This window comes from Portunus trituberculatus, chromosome 39, assembly GCF_017591435.1.
Source record: "Portunus trituberculatus isolate SZX2019 chromosome 39, ASM1759143v1, whole genome shotgun sequence".
In the NCBI taxonomy this organism is placed as follows: domain Eukaryota; kingdom Metazoa; phylum Arthropoda; class Malacostraca; order Decapoda; family Portunidae; genus Portunus; species Portunus trituberculatus.
This window is the reverse complement of record NC_059293.1, coordinates 16,871,003-16,893,514: the sequence shown is the minus strand read 5'-3', so window position 1 is coordinate 16,893,514 and position 22,512 is coordinate 16,871,003. Positions and strand designations below refer to the sequence as shown.

The 22,512-nt window shown below is 36.8% G+C and overlaps 1 protein-coding gene across 50 annotated transcripts in view; it reads left to right on the top strand.

Moving 5' to 3' along the window:
• LOC123515503 (basement membrane-specific heparan sulfate proteoglycan core protein-like) overlaps positions 1–22,512 on the top strand; it is a 324,199-nt gene that overhangs the window by 287,694 nt on the left and 13,993 nt on the right. For 49 of the 50 annotated variants that reach the window (XM_045274121.1, XM_045274138.1, XM_045274127.1 and 46 more), the window contains 7 exons: positions 4,434–4,597; positions 4,928–5,024; positions 6,224–6,484; positions 15,335–15,439; positions 17,156–17,308; positions 18,845–19,007; positions 20,808–20,908. In XM_045274121.1, coding sequence (XP_045130056.1) covers positions 4,434–4,597; positions 4,928–5,024; positions 6,224–6,484; positions 15,335–15,439; positions 17,156–17,308; positions 18,845–19,007; positions 20,808–20,908 — 1,044 coding nt within the window. The remainder of the gene's footprint in view (positions 1–4,433; positions 4,598–4,927; positions 5,025–6,223; positions 6,485–15,334; positions 15,440–17,155; positions 17,309–18,844; positions 19,008–20,807; positions 20,909–22,512) is intronic. The other variant, XM_045274124.1, reaches the window with a different exon arrangement.

Sequence of the window (22,512 nt, the reverse complement as noted above, 5' to 3'; positions counted from 1 at the left end):
TTCATTATCCAATGCATTCCATTTTTCTACCGTTCTGTGTGGAAAACTGTATTTTCCAATATCCTTCACACACTACCTCATTCTGGTCTTCTTTTCACGTTCTCTTGTCCTTTCATCTTCTATCAACAGCACCAGGTCTTCTTTGTCTATCTTTTCAATATCATTTACTATCTTATACATTGTTATTAGGTCCCCACGTTCTCTTCTATCTTGTAAGGTTTGCAGTTCCATTTCCTTCAGTCATTCCTCATATGTGAGGTCCTTTAATTCTGGCACCATCTTTGTAGCAATTTTCTGTATCCTTTCCAATTTTCTTATATCTTTTTTAGAGCTTGGAGACCATACCACTGCTGTGTGTGTGTGTATTTACCTAGTTGTAGTTTTACAGGGCCTGGGCTTTATGCTCGTGTGGCCCCATCTCTATATCTACACTTATCCAATTTCTCTTTAAAACTATGCACACTCGTTGCTGACATAGCTTTTAGTCTCTCCTCATATGTCATCCCTTTAAATTCTGAAACCATTCTTGTAGCCATTTTTTGTAGTCTCTCCAATTTCCTTATGTGTTTCTTTTTGATGGGGGTCCACACAACTCCTGCATATTCCAATCTAGGTCTTATTTTAGTACTTATCAATTTCTTCATCATTTCTTTGTCCGTATAGTGAAGTGCTAATCCAATATTCCATAGCAAATTATATGTCTCTCTGAAAATTTTATCAATATGGCTTACCGGTTGATTGTTTTCTTCCATCGTCACTCCCAAGTCCTTTACCTTTTCTACTTTTTCTAGTTCTACTCCATCTCCCATCTTATAGATTCCCACTGGTTGTCTTTCACTTTTTCCCATTTCCATGACATGGCTTTTGTCCGCATTGAATTCCATCTCCCATTTTTTACTCCATTTCCAGATCTTGTTTAAGTCTTCCTGCAGTATTTCACAATCCTCTTTTTGTTTTATGACTTTGCACTGTTTGACATCATCCGCAAACAGATTTATGTAGCTGTTCACTCCCTCTGGCATGTTGTTTATATATATATGAGAAAAAGTATTGGCATGTGTGTGTGTGTATGTGTGTGTGTGTGTGTGTGTGTGTGTGTGTGTGTGTGTGTGTGTGTGTGTGTGTATTTACCTATTTGTATTTACCTATTTGTGTATTACAGGGCACGAGCTAAGCTCTCTGTGTCCTGTCTCCTTGTCCATTCCTGTCATATCTCTCTTTCATCTGATTGACACACACCGCGTCAACGACATCACTGCTCAGTTTATTCCACTTATCAATGCTACGATGTGGGAAACTGTATTTTCTCACATCATTTAGACAGATGTCTTTATTAGCTTTTTCCATGTCCTCGGAGATGATTACTTGTGGTCACCTTTATCAACTCTCTGTCCAGTATGTCAATTTTGTTCACCAATTTATACATAGTTATCATGTCTCCTCTTGTTCTTCTCTCTTCTAATGTGGTCAGCCCCAGCTTCCTCAGTCTTTCCTCATAGTCTAACTCCCTGAGTCCTGGTACCATCCTTGTTGCCAGCCTCTGTACCCTTTCTACCTTCTTCACATTTTTCTTCATATGCGGTGACCAGACACAAGCTGCACATTCTAACTGGGGTCTTACTAAGGTACATAATATCTTCTTCATCATCCTTCATCTAGGTAGTGGAACGCAAGGCCAATATTTTGAAGCATGTTGTATGTTTTCCAAAAAATCTTGTTAATGTGTTTCTCCGGTGACAAAGTGTTTTGCACGGTTACTCCTAAGTCTTTTTTCCTCATTGGTCTCTTTAATTTTCTCATCACCCAGCCTGTAATCCCAGTTTGGTCTGTATCTACTTCTTCCCATTTTCATAACATGGGTCTTGTCTATATTAAATTCCATCTGCCACTCCTTACTCCACTCATATATTTTATCAAGATCTTCCTGTAACTTGTTACAATCTTCCACATTCTTTACTCTCCTCATAATTTTAGTATCATCCGCAAACATGTTCATGTAACTGTCAATTCCTACTGGCATATCATTAACATAAATAAAAACATGATGGGACCAAGCACTGACCCTTGTGGAACTCCACTGGTTACCTTCTTCCACTCGAACTTCCTTCCTCTCACCACTGTTCTCATTTCTCTTCCCACTAAGTAATTTTCCATCCATTTTGCTAGTTTATCATTTACTCCTCCAATCTTCTTTAGTTTCCACATCAGTCTATTGTGTGGTACTTTATCAAAGGCCTTTCTCAAGTCCAGGTAGATAGCATCCACCCATCCCTCTCTATGTTGTAGTATGTCAGTCACTCTTGAATAAAAACATAATAAATTGGATACACGATCTTCCTTTTCTGAAACCAAACTGTCTTTCACTCAGAATGTTTTCACTTTCTAGATATTCACTCCACTTAGCTTTAATTACTTCTTCACATACCTTGCACAATATACTAGTCAACGATACTGGTCTATAATTTAGTGGTTCCATCCTACTACCATTCTTATATATAGGCACAATGTCAGCTCTTTTCCACTCTTTCGGGACTAATCCTGTTCGTATGGAGGTTTCCACAATATCAAATACGGGGTTCAACAATTGATCCTTACATTCATTTAGCAACCTCTCAGATATGCCATCAGGCCCCATTGATTTATTAATATCCAGATTGCTTATAATTTTCCTTACATCTTCCTTAGTAACCATGATGTCCTGCATTTGCCTTATTTCTGTAGGCCTTCCTCCCATAAAATGCTTCTCCTTTGTAAACACTTTGGAAAAGTCATTCAAAATTTCAGCTGTATCTCTAGCATCCTCATATACTTCTTCCCCATTTTTTACCTCTACTATTGCCTCCCTTATATTTAGTTTTCCATTTATGAATTTGTAAAACATTTTTGGGTCACTATCACAGTTTTCCACCACCCTCTGTTCATATTCCTTCTGTGCTGTTCTCCTTACTTCAACATATCTATTCCTTTCTGTTTTGTAAACTTTTCTTGATAATACATCACTGTTTTTCTTAAGTTTCTTCCATGCCTTTTCTTTGTTCTTTTTTGCTTCTTCACAATTTCTATTAAACCACTGTTTATTATTTAAAGTCCTCTTTCTGTAATATGGCACAAACTTTTTCACAGCAGAGTTATACAAATCCATAAATTTATCGTATTTCAATTGCATATCCCTTTCCTGGTATACCATGGACCAGTCAATTTCATTAAAGAACTCCCTTATATGGTTAGAATTTGCCCTAATATAATTTAATTTTTCCTCCTGTTCCACAATCTTATTCGTGCTTAGTTCCATATCCAGCTCAAAGCTTAGGACATCATGATCGCTTCTCCCCAAGGGACATTTATGTTCAATTTCCTCTTTAGAGATGCCCTGGTAAATACCAGATCCAACCTTGCTGCATCATCTTGTCCCCTGCACCTTGTTGGTGATCTCACCCACTGTGTCATCAAGTTATTTGTTGCTACCTTTAACAATTCCTCTGCCCACTCACCACCGTTCACCACTTCATGGTCTTCCCACACTATTTCTTTACAATTAAAGTCTCCGACTATCATCACTCTATCCTTTCTGATGAGTTCTTGCTTCATTCTGTCTAGAGTATTTCTCATCACCATTTGGTACTGTTCATATTCCCAAGCACTGGTTCTGGGTGGTATGTATTCTGTTATAATATTAATGTCCCTCTTGCCATCTGTTATAAGCATACTTATCACTTCCTCATTTCTCTTACTATAGTTCACCTCCTTCACTATCAGATCTTCCTTAGTAAGAACCATTATACCACCACCTCCTTTATTTTTCTATCATTTCTCCATACTTTGTAGTGTTTTACAACAAACCAGTCTAGCTTTATTTCGGCCTTAGCTTTGTTTCCACTACACACATTATGTCCGGTTCGTTATTTCTTAGGTAATCCATACATTCTAGCCTCTTAGACAGAAATCCATCTATATTCATGTAAGTCACTTGTATTCCATTCCTAGTCTCTTTCTTCCATGTAATGTCTATTCCGTCTGTTTTATCCACCACTTCTTTAGCCTCCCATTTCTCATCCTCCAAAAAAACTTGGTCTTTTCCTCCTCTGTTCTTTCGTCATTCCTCTCTTTCACTTCAGTTACAAGCTCTGTGTGTGTGTGCGTACAACATGGAACATGAAAATCAGTCACCATGTCCTTGTTCACTTTTCCTGTATAACTACATTCATGTAAGGTACTTACTTACTTGGTATTCTATGTACATATCCTCCTCTCATTGCTTTTCTACTTAGTCACATCTACAATTTGTCTCTTGTTTCAGGTACCCCATATCTTCTTACATCATACTTTCTTTGTATCTCGATCTCCTTTATTTAAATACCTTTCCTGCCCTCTACATCTCTCCCATCCCATCTTGCATTATGTTACTTACTCTATGTACACATGTTCCCCTACAGTACCTCCTCGTGTTAGCCTTGAGCCAGCCCGCCAGGTGGTTCGCCCCGGTGAGGTGGTTCGTATTCGCTGCTCTGCCACTGGCCTACAACCTATTACCATAGAGTGGAACAAAGATCAGGGACGCATGCCAGCATCTGTCATCATCAATGGGGGAGAGCTAACAGTAAGTAAACTACACTTGAAAAGTTTATCAGTGAACATCATGAAAGAATGATGTAGAGAGAGAGAGAGAGAGAAGGAAATACTGTATTTTAGATCTCACTAATAAAAGTAATGAAGAAGTTAAGATACTATTGATGAATTCTTGAATACATATATTGAATAAAATTAGGACAGTGAATGATTTTAGATATGCATGAATGATATAGCTGTTCTTGACTACCAGTAAAGTGCTGAAAGACAGAATACCATAAACAGTCCTGCTTTATTAGGAAGGCATCAGTTTGGCTCAAAATCTTTAATAAATCATTAAGAGACTTAACAATTCCCACAGTTCCGAGGCATTGCCACCACTGATGCTGGCCGCTACATCTGTGTTGCTCGAAACAGAGGTGGAATAACAAGGGCTGTAGCTGAAGTACTTGTCAATGGTAAGAAATAAAGATTTTATTTTGGATTAGCAAGCCATTTGATCATGACTTCTGCTTTAGCCAATAGATTAACATAATTTATCTTCTGATACAAAGTATCAATTGTGACACAGCCTTAAAAGTAGTGGAATGCTTCCTTCCCCAAGGAGGATTGCTACTTTTAAATCAATAGATGAATGACTCTTAGAAATGTATCTTCTGTGGCTTAGAATACTGGTGACAAATTACACTAACAAATATTAATCATAATATCTATGGAACCAAATCTAATATCTGCCTTAAGAACTAACACTCTCAGACTGGTAAATTGATTAGCCATAACATTTCTTCCAAATTTTAGGAACAAGGCAAGACCAATAAGTGCAAACTAGTAGGATGGCCAACCTTAAAATTTAATTTGTCAGATGCACAAAGGGAACAACCGTACATTTTATACTTTCCTCTGTGAAAGAAAACTATTCAGTAAAAATTCATAGAAAGTTTTTATAATAATTATTCCTTCATGGAATCTAAGTTTTATTTTTCATGGTACAAGAAATAAAATTGTCTGTGAGTCCATTATTTACAGTATAGATTTTCATTAATATTCAAATTTGTGTAAAGAATCTCAAAAAGATCTTTTTTTTATTGCTAAAGATATATAGGCAGTGTCATTTAGTTTTATAGATTAACAACTGCTTGGCAGCTTTTGGTGGCTGTCTGTTTATTAGAAATAATACAGTTTCTCTAAATTCTCTGAGAAGTTTGCTGATTATGTCAAAAACCATCTTAGGACTATAAACTAACAACCCTTCACCTTTTCACTCTATCTCAAGAAACTCTGCCGCTTGTTGGTGAAGAAGACCTTGAACGTCTCCTGTCCCTCAAAGGTTATATTAACATTCTAACTGCTGTCATGCATGCTCCTGACTAAAGGTTTACATAACACTGGTCTGCATGCTATTCTCCAGTACTGTATATGAAAGATGATCCTAGTAATGTTACATGATTGTACTCTGCCTTTACCTAATCTTTGGAGACTTGGTACTCTCCAGTAAGATGAGAGTTATGGGATTTTCTTTCTCTTTATATTGGAGATGTGTTTCTGTTATGATTGATCTCATTATATGTATATTGCATGTGTGGGGAAAGGGAAGCACTTGCATGTTTTCTTACTGCATTAGATTAGCATCATTATGAAACATACTGTAATCAACCAGCAAACAAGGGAAGCCAGAGCACCTTCTCCGGAATCACAGAAGGCCTCTATTTTGACGATCTTGAGGATGGTGACGTCGACGAAGATGATTCATCCTCCACTCCTGATGAGGGCTACTTCCTTCAAGTGGAAGAGGTCATGTGTAAATTTATTTGTCATAATCGCTCCATCTGCATCGCACCTCTGGAAATGTGTGATGGAACACCAGATTGTCCTGATGGCGAGGATGAGGAAGGCTGCTACTTTGACAGCCTCAATCCAAGTTAGTCACACTGCCATGTGCTCATGCTGGTTACTGTGTGTGGGGCTTGTTGTGAAGCTGTTGCTGTGGCAGAGATACCAACAAATCACCATTCATTTGCTGAAGAGTTGTCAGATATTTCTAAGGAAATATATACTATGAGGAAAATTAATTAAGACTTAATATTATGTAAAATATTAAAGGTTGACTAGCAAATGAATGGTTATGTATATTTATTTTGTGAATTACATTGGGAATGATTGGGGAAATTTATTGCTAGCAACTGCACTGCAATGTGCTAACTATATCACCCTCACCTCGTGTCTGCATCACTCCTCTTTGTGTGACTTCTTGGGTATATTTCTTTGTTTGCCTTTCTTCTATGTCACTCTATGCATTTGATGTCCTGTAATGTCAAATATGTGTTCATCCCTATTTGAACATCACACATCGGATTCAAATGTATAAAATAAGTGTACATATAAATACATCCACTCTTTTATCATAAGCTCTTCAGTTTTTAAGTTTGTCACTCATTATACTCAAAATTAAAGAATCCACTGGCTCTTTTCTAGCTTCATGGTATTTAGATCGATCATAGTCAGATAACCATGACAATCATGATTTTAATTTTGAAATATTGTTGTGACTAAACAAGTACTCCAGTTGACTGAAAAAAGAAAGGAATAAGTTATATTTCTACCATTGCCTACCTGATCAGCAAGAACCACATTGTGGTCAGCATGATTCATAACAAGTCTTCTTTTTATAACCTGTCACTACCCAAGCTACTAGTGTTTATGTTGAAAGCTCCGTAGATCCAAGCTTTAATGCACACTGTGGTTGGTGCCTATCTCCAGAACCTTTTTTGAGCTATTCCTGTACCAAGAAACAACCTGATGCAGGTTCCAAGATGTCTGCCAGATAATGATTAAGGAATCATGGAAATTCAGAGGTGGTCACTGATATGTAGATAAGCTTTTCTTGTGTGACCAGCCTTTTTATACTTTGGTAAGCATTGCTTACTTGTTGCTATCATTGAAATGACATAATTTCATGAAGGAATATTATTTTCATCATTGCTTTATGGTGTTGTTTTGTAAAATGATTTGATTCTTAATGTCAGACATACTCTTTGATTTATTGGGTTGATGATTATCATTTTACCTCACAATGATTGGTTCACTAAATGCAATTCATGTAAATCTTGGAGATTTTTGGTGGCTATCATGCTTTTGCAGATTCACTTTTCTTTCTTTAAAGTCATACGTGAATGTTACATCTGTGAGTAATGTTGTGCCAGATCAATGCAGATTTTGTGGGGGAAATGTAATAAAAGATGATTCGAATGTTTTCTGCTTCTGTGTCAAAAATGACCAGATACTTAACAGGTGGAATCATCCCTGATCTGAAATCCTAGGAATGGAATTATCATAGATTACATAATGTTTTGATTCAGATTAATTGTTTAATGTGGTGGAGAACTGAACACAAATTCTAGTACAAACTTCTTAAAAAGTTGTTTCATAAATAGTTCAATGATATGACATGAATTATTTTATGTAATGGTGTTCATAACTTTGCAAACAAAGTTGTTTGTGTATAATTTTATTAATAGGCAGTTGTCTTTGTTGGTGGTAAGTGATTGTCTGGCATCATCGCCATCCCTATCTCTGAATTTTTTTGTGGTACTGTATTAATCCCTGCCTGGAGTATATCCACACTTACCTCAAAGTTGTAGCTCAGCATATCCTATGTGTTATGAATGTCACACCATCAAAATTTGGTTCTTTTCCTATATATCACAACTTGGTAAACACACACACACACACACACACATAAAGCATAAAGCCCAGGCCCTGTAAAACTACAACTAGGTAAATACAACTAGGTAAATACACACACACACACACACACACACACACACACACACACACACACGAGCGCTTATGTGAAGAAAATTCTGGAGTTAGAAGGTAAAATTGAAAAACTGTTTGAAAAGTATGAGGGCCTGGACACGAGTTATGACAATGTAAAGAGAGACTGTGCCGATATGAAGAAGGAAAATGCAGCACTGAAAGAGGAAGTTAAGCTAATTAAAGTGAATTGCGAAAAATGTGGAGAATCTCTAGGAAAAGTGATGGAGAAGCAGGCTGAATGGAAAAAAGTCAGGAAGTGGAAAGAAAGGAGGTAAATTACAAAGTTGCAAGTCTGGAAAAGGAAATCAAAGAGTCAGGGAGAAAACTTTGGGCCTTGCTGAAATTATAGATCAACAGATCATAGAAGAGAAGATAGCTGAGAAAGTGGTGAAGGTTATTAAGTCAAATGAGACATTGGTGAGGGAAACTGTAGACAAAAGAGATGTGTGGTGATATTTGGTGTGGAGGAGGATAAGACACCGAGTAAAATGGAGAGAGAGAAAACATAAAAAGGTGATAAATAATATCATTAATGTGGTGCAAGAGGAGGAAAAGACCTAGTACAAGAAATAGAGGACTTCCATAGAATTGGAAAGTTCACAAGAGAAGGTATGAGGCCAATAAGAATCAAACTTAAGTCACAAAAGGATGTAGATGAATTGGTGGAGAAGTCATGGAGGCTAGCCCAGCAGGAAACAACAAGGAAGATTTGGTTGAGAAGAGATCTCGGTGAAAAGGAAAGAGAAATGTTAAATGAGTTGAGAAAGGAGGCTTTGAAAAAAATGAAGAGAGGACAGAAGAAGAGAAGAAAGAGTTTTTCTGGAGAATCTTGGATATGAGACTGAGGAAGTGGTTCATAACCCAGAAAAGTACAGCAAGAAAGGACTAAAGAAACTTACATATGAGCGAAATGTAATGTATTCCAACATAAATGGAGTGATATCGGGATTTTAGAACTCAACGATTACTTGAGGGACAAGAACCCAGATATTGTGGGTCTTACTGAAACAAAACTGAGAGAGGGAGAAGACCTGATGAAGGTTGGAGAAGGAAATATAACGTTTGGAAAAGAAATAGAGTAGGTAAGATGGGAGGAGGAGTGATGTTGCTGGTTAAAAAGATATAAAGGTGGATCAAGTGAAAAAGGTATGGGAAAGGCAGAAGTGCTAAAGATCAGAGCAGAAACTAATGAAGGAAAAAGAGGCACTACATAGTGGTGTACGTACCACCTAAGACAAATGCATGGTCAGTACAGGAATATGAAGAAATGATAAGTGATACAGGAACATGTCTGGAAGAAATGTTGGGTGGCTGTGAACGAACTATAATGATGGGAGATTTTAATTGTAAAGAGGTGTGTTGGGAGGACTGGTCAATGGAAGGATCAGAGACAACATGGGGAAATACACTATTGACACTGGCAATGGAAAATGTGTTAACTCAGTGGGTCAAAGAAGATACTAGGTTTGGAGGAGAGGGAGCATCGTCAAGACTGGACTTGGTCTTTAGTACAGAGCCAATGGTCATTGAGGAGATGAGGGTGGAGTGCCCTTTAGCAAAGAGTGATCATGCAGTTTTGGAGTTCAAGGTGATAGACGAAGAGAAATCTAGAAGAAATGAAGAATATAAAGTGGGAAGATGGAATTATGCCAAGACAGATTTTGGAAACCTAAAGAAATTCTTTCAAGAGACAAATTGGATGAAATTCAAGAGTGCTAAGGAGCAAATGAAAAGTGGAAGGAATTTATAAAAATATACAAAGAAGGTGAGAAAAATTTGTACCAATAAGACAACATAGAGAAGTTGGAAAGCAGGACTGGTTTAACGATAGATGTGAAAAGGCTAGAACAAGAAAAGAGGATGCATGGAAGAGGTGGAGAAGGAAAAGACGGATTAAGCAGTGGAAAGTTACAAAAGAGCAAGAAATGAATATGTGTTGATTAGAAGAGAAGAAAGAAAGAAACAAGAAAAGGATATAATTGATAAATGTAAAGACCAACCAAGGCTTTTTTACAGACATGTGAACAACAACATCAAAAATAGAGAAAGTATTGAAAGTTTAGAAGTAAATGGAGTATACAGTGAAGATCCCAGGGAAATGGCAGAGGCTATGAATGGATGCTTTCGGAAGGTATTCACAAAGGAGACTGCTTTTGACAAACCACTGGTAATGGAACAGAAAGGGATTATGAAGGAGTTTCAAGTAACGGTGGAGGAGATCAAGAACATGATGGGGAGTTTAGAAGTGAGAAAAGCTGTGGGACCTGATGGGGTATCAGGATGGATTTTAAGAGAATGCAGGGAGCAATTGGCAGAAAAAGTTTGTGAAGTAATTGATGCCTCATTAAGGGAAGGCGTAGTGCCCCAAGACTGGAAAAGAGCTAACATTGTCCCAATCTATAAATCAGGTAACAAGAGAGACCCATTGAACTATAGACCAGTGTCACTTACAAGTGTGGTAGCTAAGATGTGTGAGAGGGTGGTGAAGACTAGATGGACAGACTTCTTGGAGAAAATGACATACTTTGTGAGTGTCAATTTGGTTTTAGGAAAGGGCGTTCATGCACGACAAACCTGATATGTTACTATTCGAGGGTGATAGATGTAATACAGGAAAGAGATGGTTGGGCTGATGGAATATATCTGGATTTAAAAAAGGCCTTTGATAAGGTACCACACCAGAGACTGATCTGGAAACTTGAAATGGTAGGAGGAGTGCATGGCAGTTTACTAAAATGGATGGAAGACTTTTGGTAGGAAGAGAAATGAGAACAATAATTAAGGACAGACCATCAGAATGGGGATTGGTGGAGAGTGGAGTTCCACAGGGATCAGTGTTGGCACCAGTAATGTTCGCAGTCTACATAAATGACATGGTGGATGGGGTGTCCAGTTATGTGAGCCTATTTGCAGACGATGCAAAATTGTTAAGAAAAGTGAGATGTGACAAAGATTGCGAACTACTCCAGGAAGACTTGGACAGAATATGGAAATGGAGCTGTACATGGCAAATGGAGTTCAACACGACAAAATGCAAGAAAATAGAGTTTGGCAAGAGTGAAAGAAGAATCAGGAGTATGTACAAGATAGGAAATGAAGACATAAAACCAGTCATGAAGAAAAAGACCTTGGGGTGACAATTACCAATGACCTATCGCCAGAGAGACATATAAACAAAATAATTGGAGAAGTATTGAACTTATTGAGGAACATAAGAGTGGCGTCAGATATCTAGATGAAGAAATGATGAAGAAAATAATTACTGCAATGATAAGACCGAGGCTTGAATATGCAACAATACAGTGGGCTCCGAACTTAAAGAAACACATAAGGAAACTAGAGAAAGTACAGAGGGCTGCAACGAAAATGGTGCCTGACTTAAGAGATTTGACTTATGAAGACAGACTGAAAAGAATGCAACTTCCAACCCTGGAAAACAGAAGAGAAAGGGGAGACCTGATAGCAATATACAGAGTGATGATTGGCATGGAAAAATGGATAGGGAAGATCTGTGTATGTGGAATGGAAGAATGTCGAGAGGGCATGGGAAAAACTAAAATGGCCACTTATAGGAGAGATGTGAAAATATAGCTTCCTCATAGAAGGGTGGAAGCATGGAATAGTTTAGACGTGGAAGTGGTCAACGCAAGGAATATTCATGATTTTAAGAAAAGCTGGACATTAATAGATATGGAGACGGGACAACACGAGCATAGCTCTTTTCCGTATGTTACAATTAGGTAAATACAATTAGGTAAATACACACACACACACACACACACACACACACAACAAATTCTAGGAGACAGGATAAGGAAATGGTATATAAAAGAGGAAGGAAGAGGAAAAAGTGGAGCAAGTTTAACTAAAGGTGATAAGAGCAAGAGATTAAAAATGATGTATACGAACATAGATGGGGTTTTATCAAGTAAATTAGAATTAAGAGATTACATAAAGAAAGAAGAACCAGATATTGTATGCATGGCTGAAACAAAATTAAATGAGGCAATAAAGATAGACATGGATAATAGGTATAATATATGGAGGAGAGACAGAGTGGGTAAAGGAGGAGGAGGAGTCATGATGTTAAGGAAAGAGATGATGGTAAAACCAAGTGGAGTGTGGGGAAGGAAAAGCAGAAGTACTGTATGTTAAGATACATATTAATAAAAAAGAGTTAAGAATCGTTGGAACATATGTCCCACCCAAAACAAATTCATGTACCAATCAAGAATATAAAGACATGATAGATGACACAGTAAGGAGTTTAACGAGAGTCATTAAAGAAAGGAGAAAAGTGATATTAGTAGATTTCAACTGTAAGGCGGTGGACTGGGAAAATTATGAAAGTGGTATGGGGGAAGAAGCCTGGGGAGAAAGATTCCTGAATCTAATGATAGATAATATGATGGACCAAAGAATAAAGGAAAACACAAGATTCAGAGGAAACGATGAGCCGGCAAGATTGGACCTGGTTTTTACTAGAGGTATACAAATGAACGATGATATAAGATATGTGCCCATTGGGAAAGAGTGACCATGTAATATTAGAAATGGATATAAAAAAGGGAAAGGAAGATAGAAACGAATCATACAAAGGAGACCGATTAAACTACAGAAAGGCTGATATTGAGAACCTCAAGAACTATTTCAAAAATGTTAACTGGGAGGAGATGGAAAACTCAGAGAGGGTGCAAGAGAAATATATCTTATTTTTGGAAATATACAAAACAGGAGTCAGGAATATGTCCCAAATATAGACCTAAAGAAGAAGGAAAGAAAGATTGGTTTAACGCAAGGTGTGCTAGGGCAAAGGAGAAAAGAGATGGAGCATGGAAAAAGTGGAGGAGAAATAGAAATCCAGAAAATAAGGAAAACTTCAAGGCAGCGAGAAATGAATATGCTAAGGTGAGGAAGGAAGAAGAAAGGAACTATCGAAAAGGACATTGTCGAAAAATGTAAGGAGCAACCAAAAGTGTTCTACAGATTCATAAATGGAAAAATAAGCCAAAAAGAAACACTAGAAAGGTTAAAAGGAGAGAACGGGATGGTGGAAGACCCAAAAAGTATGGCAGAACTGTTAAATAGTAAATTTCAGGAGGTCTTTACTAAGGAATCCAAATTTGAAAGACGACAGGGTAATAGAGAGACCGTCTATATGAAAGAGATTAAAGTAAGCAAGCTTGAAATAAAAGAGTTGATGACGGAATTAGATGAAGAGAAGGCAATGGGACCGGATGAAGTCTCAGGCAGAATATTAAAAGAATGTAGGGAAGAACTAGCAATACATCATAAAATGCTTAATAGAAAATGGAACATTACCAGTAGAATGGAAAAGAGCTGAGGTGGTTCCCATATATAAGAGTAGAAGTTAGAGGAGAAGGGTGGCTTAAAAGGAAGCAGATTGAGATGGATGGAAAATTATTGGAGAGGGAGAGAAATAAGGATGGTAGTTAAAGATAAGAAGTCCAAGTGGGGAGCAGTAGAAAGCGGAGTGCCACAGGGGTCAGTATTGGTGCCAATACTTTTCCTTATATATATAAACGACATGCCAGAGGGAGTGAACAGCTACATAAATCTGTTTGCGGACGATGCGAAACTGTGCAGAGTTATAAAGCAAAAAGAGGATTGTGAAATACTGCAGGAAGACCTAAATAAGATCTGGAAATGGAGTAAAAAGTGGGAGATGGAATTCAATGTGGACAAAAGCCATGTCATGGAAATGGGAAAGAGTGAAAGACAACCAGTGGGAATCTATAAGATGGGAGATGGAGTAGAACTGGAGAAAGTAAGAAAGGAAAAGGACTTGGGAGTGATGATGGAAGAAAACAATCAACTGGTAAGCCATATTGATAGAAATTTCAGAGAGACATATAATTTACTAAGGAATATTGGATTAGGATTTCACTACATGGACAAAGAAATAATGAAGAAATTGATAAGTACTATAATAAGACCTAGATTGGAATATGCAAGAGTTGTGTGGACCCTCCCATAAAAAGAAACATATAAGGAAGTTGAAGAGACTACAAAAAATGGCTACAAGAATGGTTCCAGAATTTGAAGGGATGACATATGACAAGAGACTAAAGGCTATGGATCTACCAACCTTGGAACAGAGAAGGGAGAGAGGGGATCTGATACAAGTTTATAAATTGATTAACGGAATGGATCAAGTGGATAATGAGAAACTGATCCTGAGAGAAGAATTTGACATTTGAAGCACAAGATCGCATGGTAAAAAACTGAGGAAGGAAAGATGTCTGAGAGATGTTAAAAAAATATAATTTCCCGCAAAGATGTGTTGAGACGTGGAACAGTTTGAGTGAAGAAGTGGTGTCAGCAATGAGTGTGCATAGTTTTAAAGAAAAATTAGATAAGTGTAGATATGGAGACGGGGCCACACGAGCGTAAAGCCCAGGCCTTGTAAAACTACAACTAGTTAAATGCAACTAGGTAAATACACACACACACACACACTCACACACACACACATATATATATATATATATATATATATATATATATATATATATATATATATATATATATATATATATATATATATATATATATATATATATATATATATATATATATATATATATATATATATATATATATATATATATATATATATATATATATATCACACTGATATGCATATATTTTCCATTCAACTTTAATAGCTTCATAAAAGATTGTGGCATTCATTAGTAAATGTAAATTCAGCAGTTGTATTTGTTGTATCTAGTAGTCAGTAAAACTCATTTTGTTGGGTACCTATCCAGTACATCATACAGTAGAGTCCTGACTTTCATGGTGGTAGTTAAGGAATCCCTTCTAATCTCCACTTTCAAGCAACACCTTAAAGTGTGAGCTGAGGTTACCCTTACCAAGGTGTTGTTAGTTAGTGGAATGACTTGTGTTGTCTGTCGCATGATGTTGTCAGCCTGTGAAGACTCACCCTGTGGTAACAAGATGTGTTTGCCCCGTTACAAAGTGTGTGATGGCATACCAGACTGTAATGATGGAGCTGATGAGACTAGATGCCATGGTGAGTTAGTACTCAGCACTTATGACAGTCTTACTTTGCCAGTTAACAAATTGTGGGTAAAGTTGAGAAGTCATGTGTTTGACTCCTTCGTTACTGTTGAGTTGCCATAATGTGTGCAAAGGTTCTGCTGAAATATTGATGAAATGCCTCCTTAAATCATGGCTTAACTGATAATATACAGTGCTCTATTTTTCCTGTTTGTATGATTTGTATGACTTGTAACAATAAGTTTGAAAATAAGCACATGATCTCAAGTTTTCAAGGACAGTGTAGTGGTGAGAGGTGTGGTGGTGATGCCAAACAAACACCAGCGACACTTCCTCATACATCCCACTCTTGTGACTAAATCGATCCAAACATGTGAATGAAATATGTAAATGACTAAATAAGGGTGCAAGGATTTAAACTGCACCCATGAAACTAATAGAAGTGAGCAAAAACATTAGAGTGGTAGATGTGGGGTTGAGAGTGTGCACTCAGTAACGAAGGAGTTGAGAAAATTACTTGTGTTGTGTTGTGTATTGTTGTAATACCTCACACAGTAAACACATTTACAGAGGTGGGTGCTGCTACCAAATTTTTTCAAAATCACAAAACTGTTATCCACTACTTTGCTATAGCTATTTTTTACTATAAAGCACTACTAAAGTCCTATAAAAACAGCTATTCATGGTTTTTTAAAGTTTTAAGGAAAACTACTGTTTATCTGCATATTACACTCAAAATTGGCAGTTTTATTTTAAGATATGTCAAAAATACAAAAAATCTGCATCATTTGCAGCTTTGAATCTTTTTAAGTCTGCTACCCACTTTTCCACTACGTGATGCTTATAGAAACTATTCAAATTACTCCACTATCACTTAGAGGGTCTGCAGGTGATGGAGTAGTGGACTAAAGTAGTGGATCACCTGGCTCTGTATATATATATATATATATATATATATATATATATATATATATATATATATATATATATATATATATATATATATATGTGTGTGTGTGTGTGTGTGTGTGTGTGTGTGTGTGTGTGTGTGTGTTTCTTTATTTGTTTGTTTGTATATCATTAGTATTTTAATTGGATGTTTTCCCAGAATATGAAATTAGATATAACTATTATAAGTATTGCAATCATCATCATTTTCTAAAAAAACAACAATAATTTTTAGAAAGGCAATATGTGCAGCCATGGTCATAATCTGTATCTTGTTTTGCATTTTAACCAGGTCAGGTTTAAAGGTTTTATCAGTGGTGCATTGTAAGGAGAGAAGTGTGAGATGTTGGCAATGGGGAAGGAACCTGAGCTGGTTATGATTCTCTGTGATGAAACAGGACACAACTGCATTTGTACAGTAATCATTTAGTTGAACAGTGAAGGGCATGATACAAGAGTGGTGTGTGTGTGTGTGTGTGTGAAATAAGGAAGAGCGGTGCATGTGACTTGGATCAATGGAGAGCTGTTGGGAGTGCATTAATGGTGCACAGTCCATGGGAAACTTTCCTGTATCTAGATCAGGAATGAATCTAGTGTGATTGAACACAAGATAAACTGGTTCTACTGTCATGTTGATGCTCTTTACTCTATCACAACAACAAGTATTTATTTGTATGGTAGTTAGGTGTGTCAACATTCTCATATTTTCTCTCAAGATTTTGTTTTCTGTTTATGTTTAAGTACCTTGAAAAATTTTTTTTTCTATATTCCCTAAATACAGTTGATATATTCGACAATAGCAAGTGCTCAGATTTCTTCAAATGTGGTGATGGCTCCTGCTATTACTTCTACCTCAACTGTAATGGCGAGTGCGACTGTAATGACTGCAAAGACGAGAAGATATGTTTGCGTCGGAGGAGAGAGATGTCGCATGGTAATGTCTTTTTGTCCTTTTTCAAATGGTGATGGTAGAAGGGTGTCCTTATTGTGGAGACTGCCATCTGTCGGGTTGCAGTGTGATGCTGCCGCTGTCGTTGTGAGTTGATTTGTGCCCAGGCTTAAGTGAATGTCATTCTCTCTCTCTCTCTCTCTCTCTCTCTCTCTCTCTCTCTCTCTCTCTCTCTCTCTCTCTCTCTCTCTCTCTCTCTCTCTCTCTCTCTCTCTCTCTCTCTCTCTCTCTCTCTCTCTCTCTCTCTCTCTCTCTCTCTCTCTCTTTCTCTCGTGTTACTGTATCTCAGAACTGTGCTTAGTGAAACAAGAAATTTTTTGTAGTCTGTTTTTATTTGGTTCTGACCTTTTCTTTATGATTTTAATTTCTGTAATTTTTCTGTTATATCTTTCTTTTCTTGTCTTTCACTTGCCTAACTCTTTTATTTTTTATTTTTTCTCATTTTTCTGTCTTTTGTATCTAATCTTGTCTCCTTGTCTAGCTTTTTACTCATATCTTAGGCCTTAAATTATGTAAATTGATCACACAAGCTTCAGCCACACATCTGAACCTCAAAAAAAAAAAAAAACATTTAATATATACCATTTAGTTAAATATTATAATTTTTTGCAAATTAAGTGGTAGTTTTTGTATATCGAGATTTTAAAGATACTTTCAAGATAGTAGAGACAAATGATTCCTTGAATAGAAGCATTACTGTTAATGAAGTAAGGAATAAAGGTCATGCTTTTGTCATCGTTGATTTTCGTGGTTTGTATGGAGTTTGTGTATGTGTATTTGATATTAACAGTAAGGGTAATATTCTATTTATTCTTCACATGTGTATCTGTATTTTTCATTGGAAAGTATTGTTCACAAATGTTCTCATATTTATCTTTTATGGATAAACTTTGTGTAAAAGGATATTTCAATGTAAGAGATTTACCAGCCAAATGTAACATGAGAAGGTATGCACAGTAAAAAAGAACCTAAGATAACACAAGTGTCCCCATGACTGTTGCTGTGTTGCTTTATCAGGCTATTTCTATATCATTTTTATTTCTTTGTTCTTTTATGTTGTTTGTAGTCTTTAGTTGTGTAGAAATCAATACTTCACTATTTTGCGATCAGTACAATAATTTGACGAGTTTTTTATCTGTTTATTTTCCTGTGTGTTTATGTATAAATCTACAAAAATGCAGGTTTGTATTCATCATGCTTGATCTTAATTGTTTTTCATGTTTTACATAATATAATTTGAAATTAGTTCATGTATTCATTTTTGCAATATACATATATATAACATCACATTTATGTGATGCAAAAGTTCAGGACTAGCCTCATGTCAAGACTAGTATCATTGTATATGTGTTTTCAAGCTTTTATTTTAACATCTTCTCTGTGGATATTTGTGTTTCTAATTTATCCTCACATGGCACTTATCTAGTTTTCAGGATGGAATTTTATTTTATTGCTTCAGCAACAATAGAAATGCCTAATTTCTGAAATCTATTTATTTACCTTTATTGTTTTTTCTTTCAGAGGAACCACTGCTCACTGCTACAGATCCTCAGGTGACCTTGTATGTGGGCCAGACAGGTGAGCTGCGTTGCGAGACATCTGGTATCAACCCTAATGATGTAAGATGGAGCCGTGTGAATGGCCGGCTGCCTCCAAGTGCTGTCACTCGAGGAAACATACTCAGGTACTTGCTCTACTCTGTCCCTTGTGAAATATTTTCCTGTGTGTTTGTAGAATTTAAAAAAAAACCTGGGAATTATATTTTGTATCAACTTCATATCTTGAAGATATTTTCATATTTTAGGCAAACTTTGGTGGTGTGGATAAAGTGTCTCATGGGATATTATTACTTTGTGTCTTATTTTTTCTTAGATTATTTTACCTGTTTGCAGCACTGCTATCCCTAACTGTGTGTGTGTGTGTGTGTGTGTGTGTGTGTGTGTGTGTGTGTGTGTGTGTGTGTGTGTTGTATTTACCTAGTTGTAGTTTTACAGGGCCTGGGCTTTATGCACATGTGGCCCCATCTCCATATCTACACTTATCCAACTTTTCCTTAAAACTATGCACACTTGTTGCTGACACCACTTCTTCACTCAAACTGTTCCACATCTCGACACATCTTTGCGGGAAACTATATTTTTTAACATCTCTCAGACATCTTCCCTTCCTCAATTTTTTATTATACGATCTTGTGCTTCAAATGTCATATTCCTCTCTCAGGATCAGTTTCTCATTATCCACTTGATCCATTCCTTTCATCAATTTATAAACTTGTATCAGATCCTCTCTCTCCCTTCTCTGTTCCAAGGTTGGTAGATCCATAGCCTTTAGTCTCTCCTCATATGTCATCCCTTCAAGTTCTGGAACCATTCTTGTAGCCATTTTTTGTAGTCTCTCCAACTTTCTTATGTGTTTCTTTTTATGGGGGGTCCACAGAACGCCTGCATATTCCAATCTGGGTCTTATTATAGTATTTATCAATTTCTTCATCATTTCTTTGTCCATGTAGTGAAATGCTATTCCAATATTCCTTAGCAAATTATGTCTCTCTGAAAATTCTATCAATATGGCTTACTGGTTGATTGTTTTCTTCCATCATCACTCCCAAGTCCTTTTCCTTTTTTACTTTCTTCAGTTCTACTCCATCTCCCATCTTATAGATTCCCACTGGTTGTCTTTCCCTCTTTCTCATTTCCAACACATGCCTTTTGTCTACATTGAATTCCATCTCTCACTTCTTACTCCATTTCCAGATCTTTATTTAGGTCTTCCTGCAGTATTTCACAATCCTCTTTTTGCTTTATAACTCTGCACAATCGTGTGTGTGTATTTACCTAGTTGTATTTACCTAGTTGTAGTTTTACAGGGCCTGGGCTTTATGCTCGTGTGGTCCCGTCTCCATATCTACACTTATCCAATTTTTCTTCAAAACTATGTACACTCTTTGCTGATACCACTTCCTCACTCAAACTGTTCCAAGTCTCAACACATCTTTATGGAAACTAAATTTTTAACATCTCTCAGACATCGTCCTTCCTTAGTTTCTTACTATGCGATCTTGTGCTTCTAAAGTCATATTCTTCTCTCAGGATCAGTTTCTCATTATCCACTTCATCCATTCCGTTAATCAATTTATAAACTTGTATCAGATCCCTCTCTCTCTCTGCTCCAAAGTTGGTAGATCCATAGCCTTTAGTCTCTCCTCATATGCCATCCCTTTAAATTCTGGAACCTTTCTTGTAGCCATTTTTTGTAGTCTCTCTAATTTTCTTATGTGTTTCTTTTTATGGGGAGTCCACACAACTCCTGCATATTCCAATCTAGGTCTTATTTTAGTACTTATCAATTTCTTCATCATTTCCTTGTCCATATAGTGAAATGCTACTCCAATATTCCTTAGCAAATTATGTGTGTGTATGTGTGTGTGTGTGTATCAGAGTATAGCATACATATATCCTATACTTGATACTCTCTTCCTTCTCAGGTTGCCTCTGATCGAGATCCAAGATAGTGGTGACTATCAGTGTGAGGTGGTGACACCATCAGGGGCGCGCCTCTACGATGTCGTCACCCTTATCGTCAGGCGTGAGTTCTGGCCGTTCAGGCCAAGAACCTTTACATCTCCCAGTAACAACTAACTAACATGATGCCTTCACTTGAGCCTTCCCAACCACAAGGCTATCAACCTCAAACTTTGTGTAACTACACTCACCTAAACGTAATACTCCAATTCACCAAACATGGGGTCATTCAAAGGTCCAAGGAAGTCAATGATGAAGATATTACTCTAATTTGGACTGAAAAGAGTTATACAAACAATCTGAACAAAAGTTAAAGTAGACCCAAAAAATCATCTCTCTCTCTCTCTCTCTCTCTCTCTCTCTCTCTCTCTCTCTCTCTCTCTCTCTCTCTCTCTCTCTCTCTCTCTCTCTCTCTCTCTCTCTCTCTCTCTCTTCTATTCTATATACATCCTGGTATTTCTCCATATAGTAGTTTTACCTTCACTTAATTTGGATTCATAAAACCCTGGTAATCTTGAGGAACCTAACCTCAGTGGTTGGGGAGGGAATAGTATGCCATGCATGCAACAGTGAGGAACCACTGCCACTACTTCCAGTAATTAACAAACACACCCTGTGTCATGCATGCATGTGATCAGCTACCAACACAGATCCCTATAACGATGCCTCAAGCGCTATGCATATAATGAGGCACTACCACAAACACTGCCAACTGATCCCTAATTTTGTGCATGGTTTGTATTGTGCCATGGATGGAATGGATCATCACCACCACTACCGTTAGCTCTCAGATGCATGCATGATGATATTGAAGTAGTGTGCATGCAGACTGGTGCTCTTTTAGTGCCTTTGGTGTGGGTTGTTGTTAACCTCTCAGGATAGAAGCTGAATCACTATTGTTGTGAAATATAACTTGTACTTTTATTTCTTTGTGTGTGCATCATATGCATGTGTGTATGTATGTGTGTGTGTGTGTGTGTGTGTATGTGTGTGTGTGTGTGTGTGTGTGTGTGTGTGTGTTTTCTTTGATAGAACATTTTTTCCTTTTTTTAATGATGTTGAAATTTTAAATAGATTCTTAATTTTAACTAAGAATTGATAGCCATTTAGATTAGACATTATTCTTTGTATCAAGAGAAAATCTAATCTTGTTGAAAGTATTTCATATGCCTGTTTCATATGTCTTCATGAAATACTGACAAATATCTTGAACCTTTGCTGCAAGATAACTAAGTGTAAAATGAACTGACAGATAAAATTCATCAAATTCAATAATCTTTAAGGTTAAATAAGATCAGAAAGAATTTAACATCAGTTTCTAGTTCAAGGCACTCTTGTGCTCCATTGTTTTGGTCACTCAGTATGACCTGTGTATTTGGCTTCATTCACAGACTTCAATCACATTGAATGTTTTAATTGGTTGCTTGAAAGAATGACACATAATTAACATTCTTTTGTTGCATAAAAGGTCGAACAGTCAAGTTAATAAACATAATGACACTGAAATATAAAGCTACTAATGAAGTTTGTATTTACTTTCTGATGTCCATTTACTGCAGTGACTGAAAAAAATGTTATTTTTAGATAAAATGTAAGAATGAAAGATATTTAGAATAAGAACAGAGAATAAAAGCTGATCAATAAAGTGGTTTTAACTCAGTTGAATGC